Below are 14,068 nucleotides of genomic sequence, written 5' to 3' on the forward strand. Positions count from 1 at the left end.
ACCAATGCAAAAGACTCCGGTCTCGAATCCCGGTGTCAGCATTGCCTTCGGCTTGGGCCAGTCGTCATACTATCTCAATTGACAGAGGTAGCGGGTGGAAGTCGATGGGTGGGGATTTGGGCGTTGTGGACAGCGACTCCTACAGGTCGGTTGGGTGACCCCTGCACAGCAGAGACAGGAAGTATCGGGGGCAGCGTGAGCCTCCCACGCGTTACTCCTCGCCACTGAGAGTCCGCGCTGTCTGGTGAAAAGATGCGACAGGCTGCCTCCTCGTGTACCGGAGGGGACACGTGATGCAAGGCTTTTATTCTCACTACAGCCGACCAGTGGGAGGCAGAGTCTAGCAACGTTCAAGACAGGGGAGGGGAGAATTGGCAATACGAAATTGGGATGGGAGAAAAATAGAAAAATAAGGAGAAAAAGTGGACCAAAGAAAATAAACTTTCATTGACATGAAGGTTAAATTAGATATTACTAAAGCATCAAAATAGAAATACTGAACATTTCTCAGCTCGTATCTGTCTGTGTGTGTGTGTGTGTGCGTGTGTCTCTGTGCGTGTGTGTGTGTCTCTGTGCGTGTGTGTGTGTGTGTGTGTGTGTGTGTGTGTGTGTGTGTGTGTGTGTGTGTGTGTGTGTGTGTGTGTGTGTGTGTGTGTGTGTGTGTGTGTGTGTGTGTGTGTGTGTGTGTGTGTGTGTGTGTGTGTGTGTGTGTGTGTGTGTGTGTGTGTGTGCACATGCTACGAAAAGTTGAGCAGCAAATGTTGTACCAAAGCAAATGTCCTATTCCGTGGCTTTTGTGGTTAAATCAACGTTATGGTTAAGGTTAGGGTGAGGTTAGGGGTAGGGTTAGGTTAGGGTTAATATTAGGTTAGGGTTAGTGTTATGGTTTGCGCTGGGAACACACCAATTCGAAGGTGTGTGTGTGCTGTACTACTGTATCTATGCATGTGTGTGTCTCCATAGTGTAAGTAGATCCAAGGGATGCACCGATACCTATACTGGTATTGGATATCTGTCCCATACCAGGCTAAAATAGAATATCTGTGTCAGAGAATTTCTGCAATACTAAATCTGATCTGGCTATAACGTGGCAGAAATCAAAGCGTTAACTCTCTCTAATGGAGAAAAATGTATTATATCTTAATAGTTTTCGTCCAATGACCCCAATATGATGGTCCAAGCTATACTGAGAGAGAGAGAGGGAGAGAGAGATAGAGAGAGAGACAGAGAGAGACAGACAGACAGACAGAGAGAGAGAGACAGACAGATAGAGAGACAGAGAGAGTGAGTGACAGGGGTGGAGGGAGAGATTGATGAAGGAAGAATATGATTATCTCCCTCCCTTTCCCTCTGCTATTCTTCCTGTCAATCGTGATTGTATTCTCTCTAATGAAGCAGAAATGTCATGAGAATAATCTTAAAGATCTTAAAGATCTTAAAGAGGAAAGTATATATTATATATGTATATATTATATATGTAGTTATGCTTACCCCACTGCCACACTACGGACATAACAACCTTCTAGTCCCATTGTCTAACCACTCTTGGATGAAATCATTGCTTAAAGATCCCCTCCACATGTCTGTTTTTATGGTTAACTTAACTTTCTGGCAATTGCTGCCAATTGGCATATTCATAATATCCTTACATTCTCAATAAAGGTATAGGTATAGGTATAAAGGTGTAGAGATGCTGCTAAGTCCTTTTCAGTCGTTTATTGAACAATTCGGTGGGAAAACATATTATTTATACAAATTGCTATTCAATATAGAAATATTGTTATGGTTTTAGAATAGTAGTAGTAGTTTAGTAGTTTAAAAGATCTGGAGGGGATCTTTACCTTAATTACCTACACGATGTGCACTACAGGGCAGTATAACAATCTGTATTGTTTACTGATATATAGAATATATATAGTATATAATGTGTTGTCGTCAGCTATTGAAAACGAGTTTCAGTGTGATACTGAATGACCATTGCCATTACCCTGATGATGATGAACATCCTTTGGAAAATCCATTTGGTTTCCCAGCCCTAAGCAGATATTGTGATATACTGTATGTCGATATTGAAACAAGTGCTTCTGAATGTTGTGACATATATAACACGCCCCCTGGCCCGGCCAGTATACACTTCAACTTCAAATTACTTTATTTTCCTTTCGGAACTTCATTTGTGCAGTGGTTGAAAGACAAACATACAGTCACAATACATAGACACTCACCACTATATATAAAAAAAAGCCTCCACCAGACCTAGGTGTTCAGCAGTCTGATGGAGGTTGGCACGAAGCTACCTAAGCCCCTTTTGTTCAGGGATGAAGCTCTGTATCGACGGTCTGAGGGCATTCGTTCGTAATGGGTGTGAAGGGTGTGTGTATTATCTACAACTATTTGGGAGGCCTTTTTAACTGTCCGTTTCTTGTGGATGCTGCTGAGTGGCTCCTGGTCCTTCCCAATTATCTTGCCGCTGATCTTAACGACCCTGTCGAGAGGTTTCCGGTTGATGGCACACATCACTCCAAACCATGATGTGATGTTAAAGGACATTATTGATTCCACAAAGGAGTTGTAGAAAGCCTGCAGGATTGATGGTCGCACCTGAAGCTTCCTCATCTTCCTGAGGAAGAACAGTCGCTGTTGGCACTTAGAGTGGATGTTATCTGTGTTGGTCTTGAAGGTGAGCTTATGTTCAATGGTGGTGCCAAGATATTTATACTCCTCAACACGCTCTATTTTCTGGCCATTTATCTCCAGAGCTGGGGGAGTTGTGGGGTCACGCCTGAAGTCCACCAGCAGTTCCTTTTTTTTTTGGCTGGGGTTTAGGTCCAGGAAATTGTTCTTACACCACTCTGCGAACCTGTTCATTTCTCCAATGATGCGGTCATTGGAGTTGGTGGTGTCAACAATGACTGTGTCATCAGAATATTTGATGAAGAGCATCTCAGGGTCTGAGCTGCTACAGTTGTCGGTGTACAGAGTGAACAGGACTGGTGAGATGACAGTTCCCTGGGGTGCCCCGGTGGATACCGTTCTGTTGGTGCTGTAGTTGCCGTTGAATCTAACAGTCTGGTGTCTATTTGTGTCTATGTGTCTATCCCTGGGGTGCCCCGGTGGATACCGTTCTGTTGGTGCTGTAGTTGCCGTTGAATCTAACAGTCTGGTGTCTATTTGTGTATGGTGTCATACAGGGAATGACTAAAAGCATAACCATCATCTGTGTCTTCTTCTCTTTCTTTCTTTCTTTCTTTCTTTCTTTCTTTCTTTCTTTCTTTCTTTCTTTCTTTCTTTCTTTCTTTCTTTCTTTCTTTCTTTCTTTCTTTCTTTCTTTCTTTCTTTCTTTCTTTCTTTCTTTCTCTCTTTCTTTCTCTCTTTCTTTCTCTCTTTCTTTCTCTCTTTGTCTCAGGACCCGAGGGCGAAACACAAGTTTAAGGTCCACACCTACTCCAGCCCTACATTCTGTGACCACTGTGGCTCTCTGCTCTATGGCCTCATCCACCAGGGAATGAGATGTGACTGTACGTACCCTGAGTTAAGATACCATATAGTAAGATAACACAAGATAAGATATAGTGAGATAACACAAGAAAAGATATAGTAAGATAACACAGGATAAGATATGTAAGGGATAATGTATAGCTACGAGGTCATTGTCGCAAAATAATTGACCGGTGTTTTAAACGTCAGTGAAGGTAAATTATTTTGCGACAATGATCGAGTATAGCTATACATTATCCCGCTTATGGCTAACTTACTAACAATATACCTAATTCATTTTACATCGACAAGACGAGATCAAATGCAGACGCAGTTCAAACAGGGTGGCTGCCTGGCTGGTACTACATCCAACCAATTTGGCCAAAGTGCCCTTGAGCAAAGCACTGAACCAACAAACATATGTGCTTTAGATTTAAGTATTCTACCAATACCCTATTCTAGCCTGGTATCTGACACCAATACCCTATTCTAGCCTGGTATCTGACACCAATACCCTATTCTAGCCTGCTATCAGACACCTAAGGGTGGGGGAAAAAATCGATACGTAGTAGTATCGCGATACTTTGCGTGGCGATACTGTATCGATACAGGGACGCCAAGTATCGATATTTAATTATAAAAAAAAAAAAAAATTTATAAGGAAGTTGCATTGTTCATTTCAATACCTGTAATAGTAAAGTACACGCACACATGTGCATTCAGTTAAGTTGGAATATGACTAATACAAACAGTTCAGTTTGTCAGGTACATGCAACACAGATTACAGTGTTTACATCTGTCTGCTTGAGAAAATACCATGTTCTGCAATAAAAATGATTGAAGTGAGATGAACAGACTGAACTTTATTTTATTAGATAAAACATGTTGACAAAGTATCGCGATATATTTAGTACTGCGATACTATCGTATCATGATGCAAGTATCGCGATAGTATCGTATCGTGAGGTCTCTGGCGATTCCCACCCCACCCTATTCTAGTCTGGTATCAGACAATAATACCCTATTCTAGTCTGGTATCAGACAATAATACCCTATTCTAGTCTGGTATCAGACACCAATACCCTATTCTAGTGTGGTATCAGACAATTACACCCTATTCTAGCCTGGTTTCGGCCCAATATCCAATCCCAGTACTGACATTGGTGCATCTCTGTAGACACTGATATTATCAGCCTACATGTTTTATTGGTATTGACACATATCCACAATATTATCATCACATATTTAGGGTATTCATGTAAACCTGTAGAATGTTCTCACTTGTAAAGTATTTAAAACATGTGTGTGTCTGTGGCTGTGTGTGTATTCCAGACTGTATGATGAACATACATAAGAGGTGTGTGCCCAACGTACCCAGTCTGTGTGGAACAGATCACACTGAGAGGAGAGGCCGCCTGCAGATCACTGCTGAGATCAACACCAATGTACTCACCGTCACCAGTGAGTTACACACACACACACACACACACACACACACACACACACACACACACACACACACACACACACACACACACACACACACACACACACACACACACACAATCACACACACACACACACATTCATACGCATAACACATACATGTATGAGAGCACACTAATGAATGAATACCGAAGCATACATACATACATGTACATGTACACCTTATGCATACACCCATATAAACTAGCTGCAGATCTAGTCTATAATCTATGGCATTCAGTTTGGCTCTGAGAGCTGAGGTAATCAGTAGAATAAACTGCAGTTCTCTGCCTCCCTCTACTGGTTGAACTACAAAGATGCAGCATGGAACACAAGTAATGAATAATGAATAAACAAGTTTGTCATAATTTCTCTGCCCAAGTCTCCCATGGCTATGGGCAATGAACAGGTTATTAAAATATTGCCCCTAGAGTTGTTTACCCTGAATGAGGTCTTCTAATATCGACGTATCTTTCATAAGACAGGGGATCTTATTGCTGGTTCTACTCTTTGATTGCTTGATTGATTGATTGAAAACTTTATTAACAGATTGCAGAATGGGTACAGTACAGCTCAATACATACAATTGTTAAGGGGATGCAGACCAGAGAAAGACTTTCGTCTTGTTTACATCAGGGTCCCCCATTTTCAATTCATCATAACATATATGACATACACGACATACAGATAGACAGTACTGCTACATCTATACATTTATGGCATACCAGACTTGCAAATACAGTACTGTTTGTGATACAAAAATAGTCCAGAAAAGAGAGTATATACATTTGACGTAGAAACTGTACATTGGAGGAGGTTGGGTAGGTGGGGGGGACGGACTGTACATTGGAGGTGGTTGGTGGGGGGGGGGGGGGGGGGGGGAGTCGGGACACACACTGTACAACTGTACAAGCAAAACTGTACATTGGAATATTGACAAAACCATACTTGGTCATTTACTGTACATTGGAGGGGGTTGTGTTAGACAGGGGCCAGTTTCGAATTGCAGTCTCCCGTAGGTGTTCTTTGAGAGTGGTTTTGAAAGTGGGTAGTGATTCTAGTGATAGCTAGGCAAATTAACATAGACTAAAACTAACTTTTGATCTAGATGGTTTGTCATGTAGTTTAATTTGACTTTACATTTTATATGACCTAAAATCCAGGCCACTTATTGTCAAACACTTGCCCCAAAGTTGTTGAAAAGGTTCAACTTCAGAATTTCAATGGAGAGTCTGTCTGGAGTATTGACTCACCACGTCCCTCTCTGTGAGGGCAATGAATATCAAATGCTCTTAAGATGAAAATGTTTAATACCATGGTGGTCACAATTAAGCTTGAATTCTGGAAGCTAGACAGGCCTTACCTAATAACCTTATATTCCAAGTATAGGCAGTTGGAAGCTAAATAGTTCAAACCATCATTCTGTTCCTATGGGACGGGTATCGTTATGTTACTTGTCTATAAAACTTAAACTGGGACAGAACTTATACAGGTTATATTGGAGGATGGGATGACCATATGGTACGTACCAGGACATATGGGTGAAACAAACCTCTTTTAAATGACTTGTTCTGTGTTTGTCAACTGATTCTGTGTTTGAGAGTAGCTTAGGTCGCTACATAATAGTTGATTTGGGTATCATCAATTAATTCAATCTATCCAATACAATAATTATCTTTTCGTCATCATCATCATTACTTTACTTTACTCATAGTAGATAATCAGATTCAAATTCTGTATAGCCCATATTTATTGTAGCATATAATATAACTGATAGGGCATACAGACCCTAATCTGCACCTTTGATTACACTGTTTACTTTCTCATATTCTTATAGTCAGAGTTAACTATATTGTTTCAAGTTTCAAGTTTTCAAGTTTTGTTTTATTTGTCACAGAGATAAGGCACATGTACATTATAGTGAAATGTTTGGTTCTGTATGACCCTCCTGAGGTTGTGCTTCATAAAGTAAAATAATAAAGACCAAACACTACAAAATTAAAATGTATAAAATGCAAAAACAAAATGAAAATGCAAAAATTTGGTAGAAGATGTGCAAATCTTATTAGTAATAAATAGATAAAATATGGTGTAATGTTTAAAGTGAGTGTGTGCATGTGGACGTTGTGTGCAATGAGTTTAGAATGGATGAGTTAGTGTTACATAGAGTCCACAGTGAGCATCCTGATGGCACACACTGTTTTATCTGTTATCATTTGATTGCCTATGCCTATATATAATTATGTCTTTAGTTTCTACTATTACCCTGCCCATACCTGTACCTCCCCTCCCCCTTCCCCCGTGCTGCTATGACGCCCGCATTTCCCCAAGGGGATCAATAAAGGAATATCTCATCTTATCTTATCATATAGAACATGCCTTGTTAACAATGAAAAGTGTTCATGATCATTGAGAAAAGTAGTTTGCTCATCTATTTTATACGCATCAATATGGCCTTTCAGAAATCAAGAAATTAATTGTTTCAAAGTAACCCCCTATAGAAAAAGAAATATTCATGTTTAGTATAACCTATAACCCCAACCAGCCATAGACCGAGTTATATTATTAAAAAACATAGGCACATACTAGTATCATCATACCCAGCGATGTCCATGGAAGAACCACCAGTAATAGTCTTATCGGAGATGTCATCTCAGAGATAGCCTTGTACATGCTAATGTAAATCAGTGAAGAAGAGCACGAAGACCTTTTTAGAGGAACATGCCAACATCACCTGTATATGAAATGTGCTTACTGTCTTCTCCAGAGTCAGACACAAAGATGGATACCAGTTTTATGTGCGTTCAGTAGAAAGCTATCCGGCTGCCAGCTAGCCCAGTTTACCTCAAATGAACGGAAGCAGATACAGATCAGCTTGCCTAGCTGCCTATTGGCCAAAAACAACCCCAGAGATTTAAGCTAGGCTAGCTGATCTGTATTTCAAATGCAGAGGATGTGCTCAATGTAATAATATGGTGACTAAAATGTAACTACTTTACTCATCCTCTCATACTGGGAAACAATCTTTTATCAAATACAGTATGTCATCACATGTTCCACTTCTCATGTAATTCATATGATCAACGTCCTCGTGGGTTAGGCTATGTTGGTAAGACATTAAAACAGAGAATAAGTGAACTCAAGAGCTCCATGAGCAGAAATGATAAGAGCAGTACCCAATAGCAGTATATTTCAAGGACTTCAAACATGACATCTCATCATTCAGGTTCTGTGGCATTGAAAAGGAAACTCGTTGAGCCTTTGGCTATTACTCTCATAGAAGTGTATTTGTATGCAGATTACCTACTTTTGTATGTATCAAATCCATCCACAACATAATGTCATACTCACATTTTCAATAAACATAAAATAGCAACAGATTTATTTAAACACCTGGGTGTGGTAGTAACAAAGAATATTGGTGGCTTGTTTAAAGAACATTTTAAGTGGCTTTATGAGCGCAATACCTGTGACTTTGATGGGTGGTTCCATCCATAGATACACAAAAACAGTAGATGTGATGTGTCATAATCAATTGACATTCTGAAAGGGGACCATATCTGGCAATCATCTTACCTGGGTCCAGTTCTAAACGTGCTCTAATTGTAACCAATGGTGAACGAGGTGTATGTTGTCTTTATAGTCCTAGTATTTTTCTTCTAGTACACGAATACTGTTTTTATTCAAAGTAATGAATGTAAGACAATGGTACCTGTCAAATCATGCCTTCAATCATGAAGATAATCTCTTAAAATAGCATGCATTTATATTGTAGAGAATGATTTTATTTTTGCAAGTTTGCCAGAACTTAATATGTAAGAACTGTATTTGATATTCAGAATGGATAATATACTAAATTAAGCAATATATTTAATGTAGAAATCCTAAATATATTCAGTATTGTGGTATATTAGCAGCCACAATATGACGTTGATGGCAGCAATACAAGAGAGAACACACCTACTGTATATTAATATATGTATTAACTTTCAGCTCTAAGTTAGCTTGCTCTAACATTAAAACATTTGCTGGTTATAACTTCTTTGTTTATCTAATGCTGAGAGCTAATAACATTTGACTCAGTTGGTATGTTAACATAACTTAGCTAACAGTACCCAGTTCACTAACCTTTTGTAATTTTGACCCATATGTAAAATATAAGTCTACTCTATCTATACTGACGTGTGTAAAGTGATGGTCCTTTTAGTACAGCAATTAGGTGCTGCACAGCCAACAACCGTAGTTACTTCCCATCGGTGGCTATTGTAAACGATAACCAGGTAAAAAGGTTAGAGGCCCAAGTAAGATGGTGAACGGTTATCCCATGATTTATGATGGAATATCACATCTACGGTTTTATATCTATGGTCACATCTTCCCCGTCACCTTGGCAGGCAGAATAAATGCTGTGAAAATGAATATCCATCCAAAATGTTTCTTTGTATTCCAACCTATTCCTATACTAAATCCATCACTCCACCTCTTCAACTCAATCAACTAGATAATGAAAACATGCATGCATTCTTATTTCTTATTTTTGATGATGAAATGTGTATGAAAATAACATATTTTGGCTACCCATTTGTTTACATTTGGATCACTGATTGTGCCTTTAAGGGATTGCTTCTCAGGGGGAACAGTGAGATGGGAGTTGAGGAGTGATTACAGAGCATTTTTTTCCCTAATGTAAAGATTACGGAGGGGAATCTAAATTCCCATACTGTCATCCCCGGAATTTTGCAATAACTAAGAGAACGCATTGGATTAATGTTAATGGTTGAGTGTGGGTTTGGTTGTGTTTGGTTGTGTTTGGTTGTGTGGTTGTGTGTGGTTGTGTGTGGTTGTGTTTGGTTGTGTGGGTGTGGTTGTGTTTGGTTGTGTGGGTTTGGTTGTGTGGGTTTGGTTGTGTTTGGTTGTGTGGGTTTGGTTGTGTTTGTTTGGTTGTGTTTGGTTGTGTGGGTTTGGTTGTGTTTGGTTGTGTTTGGTTGTGGTTGGTTGTGTTTGGTTGTGTGGGTGTGGTTGTGTTTGGTTGTGTGGGTTTGGTTGTGTTTGGTTGTGTGGGTTTGGTTGTGTTTGGTTGTGTCTGGTTGTGTTTGGTTGTGTGGGTTTTGTTGTGTTTGGTTGTGTGTGTTTGGTTGTGTTTGGTTGTGTGTGTTTGGTTGTGGTTGGTTGTGTTTGGTTGTAGGCCTGGGCGGTATTTTTATTTCACACCGTTATACATTGATGACCTAATACCCCGGTGTACTGTATATGACGGTATGACTTTCATTTTCATCAGCGGGGGGGGGGGGGGGGGGGGGGGGGGGACCCGTGTTACCAAGTAAACAAATCGCGGAGATGGCCAATTAGCAGCACCCTAGTACTAGTAACGTTAGTATTGTGTATTCAAAAACGCACCGGACTGCGACGTAACGTTTTACCGTTTATTTGCTTGCTCCACCAGTCCACAACAACACACACTCTCGTTACCACAACGCTTTACGGTATTTTCACAGCACTGTCGCAACATTACCGTAAAGCGTGACCACCGTTGTGATACACATACACAACAGTTAGCTCTCAGAACAGCCAGTTAGCCCGAAGCACCAGGCAGCAACGGTAAGCGTGTCTCGACTCTCATTTAATTTCCAGTGAAGCAGGGTTTCCCCTCCTCCTCCTGTGTGTAGACAACCAGCTCTGCGGCTCGCTCCACTAGTGAGGACTGGTCTCGCCCTCTGCTGGCGCGTGTGTGCAGTGCACTACAACCAACCACTGTTAAAACTCCGTTTCACTGTAATATAAACTGAAACGGATCTGTGATTTTGACGGTATTTCTAAATACCCTGGTATACCGTAATACCGTCATACCGCCCAAGCCTAGTGGGTGTGGTTGTGTTTGGTTGTGTGGGTGTGGTTGTGTTTGGTTGGTTGTGTGTGGTTGTGGTTGGTTGTGGTTGGTTGTGTTTGGTTGTGTTTGGTTGTGTGGGTGTGGTTGTGTTTGGTTGTGTTTGGTTGTGTGGGTTTGGTTGTGTTTGGTTGGTTGTGTTTGGTTGTGTTTGGTTGTGTGGGTTTGGTTGTGTTTTGGTTGTGTTTGGTTGTGTGGGTTTGGTTGTGTTTGGTTGTGTGGGTTTGGTTGTGTGGGTTTGGTTGTGTTTGGTTGTGTTTGGTTATGTTTGGTTGTGGTTGGTTGTGTTTGGTTGTGTTTGGTTGGTTGTGTTTGGTTGTGTGGGTTTGGTTGTGGTTGGTTGTGTGGGTGTGGTTGTGTTTGGTTGGTTGTGTGTGGTTGTGTTTGGTTGTGGTTGGTTGTGTTTGGTTGTGTTTGGTTGTGTGGGTGTGGTTGTGTTTGGTTGTGTTTGGTTGTGTGGGTTTGGTTGTGTTTGGTTGGTTGTGTTTGGTTGTGTGGGTTTGGTTGTGTTTGGTTGTGCTTGGTTGTGTGGGTTTTGGTTGTGTTTGGTTGTGTGGGTTTGGTTGTGTTTGGTTGTGTTTGGTTGTGTGGGTTTGGTTGTGTGGGTTTGGTTGTGTGGGTTTGGTTGTGTTTGGTTGTGTGTGTTTGGTTGTGTTTGGTTGTGTTTGGTTGTGTTTGGTTGTGTCTGGTTGTGTCTGGTTGTGTTTGGTTGTGTGGGTTTGGTTGTGTTTGGTTGTGTGGGTTTGGTTGTGTTTGGTTGTGTGGGTTTGGTTGTGTTTGGTTGTGTGGGTGTGGTTGTGTTTGGTTGTGTGGGTTTGGTTGTGTTTGGTTGTGTGGGTGTGGTTGTGTTTGGTTGTGTGGGTTTGGTTGTGTTTGGTTGTGTTTGGTTGGTTGTGTTTGGTTGTGTGGGTGTGGTTGTGTTATTGGTTGTGTGGGTTTGGTTGTATTTGGTTGTGTTTGGTTGTGTTTGGTTGTGTGGGTTTGGTTGTGTTTGGTTGTGTGGGTGTGGTTGTGTTTGGTTGTGGGTGGGGCCATCCCCCTTCATCCTTTCTTAAATTCCCCCCTGTTGATTACTTATACCACTCATTTCCAAAACATAATTCCTTTGATCATTTTCTTTCATTCTTCTTTGTTTTGTATCTAGCTGACAACAGAGATAATTGGCAGCTGAACTCTAATTCAATGCCAAATAAACACATAGTGCTTTTGGTATTGTGTTCTAAGCATGGTCCTCCCTGATAGAGCACAGATATACCCTGCTATGAGAAAAGTACATAATAGCAATTTCCGTGTAGCTTATCTTCAACCTTTTTTGATACATTTTAGGGAGACCCCTCAGCCCCTTGTTACAGGTAACTATAGATTTTTTGGAGAAAGGTATGTCAACATAACCTCACTCCGTACATTTGTTTACAAACCTGCCTGTGGTACCTTGTCTTACCTCAGGGTGGCAATAGAGGCCCATACGATGTTTGATCAGTGCCTGTCTGTTTAGTTCCAACAGTCCAACAGTCTTCAATATAGTCACTTCTCAAATTGTTCCAAATTAAGTTACTTCCATGGCCTAGGAAAGTTCAATCAGTATGTGTGAGCTACTCTCTCAAAGCCAGAAACCAGAGAGAGTAAGACTCGGATTTGTGATGCCATCAGGTATACAGTCTGGAGCTGCTTTGTTGGCAATGGGAGATTCTGTGGAGCCACAGGATGTTTGTTTTATTTTGTATACCCATGTGAGCTTTATTCTCTAGTAGTGTTCATGGTTCTGAAGCAGAACATGTACCCATGTACTCTGAACATTCCCCTGGGTGCTGTCAGTGTCACCTCTGGCATCTTTACCAGCAGCATCAGACTTTATTCCTAATGACATGTAATAGGTAATATAAACATAATCTTTGAGTAATGATAACATTAATAATAATGTTTGAGTTATAGAGTTGTTCACGTTCACTAATATTTTTAAACTTTCTCAACAACGTATGTATGAATTCTGGAATTGGAGGTACTTCCCCTTTAACAAGGCGACGGTCAAGAAGTTAGATAATTGAACATATTCATACGGCGGCCATGTCATGCTCAGGTTGGGAGCTCTTATGTCATGCTCAGGTTGGGAGCTTTTATGTCATGCTCAGGTTGGGAGCTCTTATGTCATGCTCAGGTTGGGAGCTCTTATGTCATGCTCAGGTTGGGAGCTCTTATGTCATGCTCAGGTTGGGAGCTTTTATGTCATGCTCAGGTTGGGAGCTCTTATGTCATGCTCAGGTTGGGAGCTCTTATGTCATGCTCAGGTTGGGAGCTCTTATGTCATGCTTAGGTTGGGAGCTCTTATGTCATGCTCAGGTTGGGAGCTCTTATGTCATGCTCAGGTTGGGAGCTCTTATGTCATGCTCAGGTTGGCGTGACATAAGAGCAAAATGGCCGGTCAATGCTCTCCCCAAAATGGAGGCTGCATTTAATAATTTGTATTAATGAAGGGTTCACCCTTGAATAAACACTAGTGCAGTACTTACTTATTATAGTAATATTATATAACTTAATTAGCTTGTCTTCATGTTTGAATGTATTCAGGCCTATATGGGATTGGGAACCTATGGCTTGAGCACCATTCATGGCTCTTTCCCAGCTCTTTGTCCTAGGCTACTTGGTGGGCTATTCAGTGCCCTGTATGCAGATTTTGATATTCTTTATTTAAATACTTGTCATTGAAAGATGAAGAGACACTTGATTCACATCAATTTGTAGTTAGGTGTAGTATTATTAGTCATTCTTCTTCATTAATATCAAAACCAAAATTAACCTGCACAATATTATTAATAGTCTAGCCGTTTTAATTGCTGATTGATCTATAATTACAAGATAGGATTATGCATCTTGTTGTACACATCCTGTCTAATAAACGTGACGTCTGTCGTTGCTGGTGGGTGAGGACTGAATGATTATCTGGAGGGTGGTGTCAACCTGAATGCCTATAGCGTTCAACCCACTGACAGTGACAAATACTGTAGGACGGTACTGTTGGGTCGGTTTTAGATTCAATTCATTCAAGCTTTATTTATTCTCGATTCTCATGATTAAACTCATGTACAACGTCGTCAAGTAATTACATTCATAGATCATCCCATTGCTTCAATAATTTCAGAAACAGCTGACATAACAATTTTTTTCCAAAAAACACTTTGATGAACTGTTTGCAGTGATTTTTCATATAGCACTAGTAGGTTAACC

At 40.6% G+C, this 14,068-nt stretch overlaps 1 protein-coding gene across 1 annotated transcript in view; it reads left to right on the plus strand.

Moving 5' to 3' along the window:
- The window catches only part of LOC311240507 (protein kinase C beta type-like), a gene marked incomplete at its 5' end in the record, with an annotated part of 391,798 nt that overhangs the window by 236,920 nt on the left and 140,810 nt on the right, over positions 1 to 14,068 (plus strand). Inside the window, 2 exon segments of the mRNA XM_084329084.1 lie at positions 3,407 to 3,518; positions 4,810 to 4,938. Of these exon segments, the coding sequence (XP_084185210.1) occupies positions 3,407 to 3,518; positions 4,810 to 4,938 (241 nt within the window).

Source organism: Notolepis coatsorum (genome assembly GCF_963971535.1).
Source record: "Notolepis coatsorum genome assembly, chromosome: 14".
In the NCBI taxonomy this organism is placed as follows: domain Eukaryota; kingdom Metazoa; phylum Chordata; class Actinopteri; order Aulopiformes; family Paralepididae; genus Notolepis; species Notolepis coatsorum.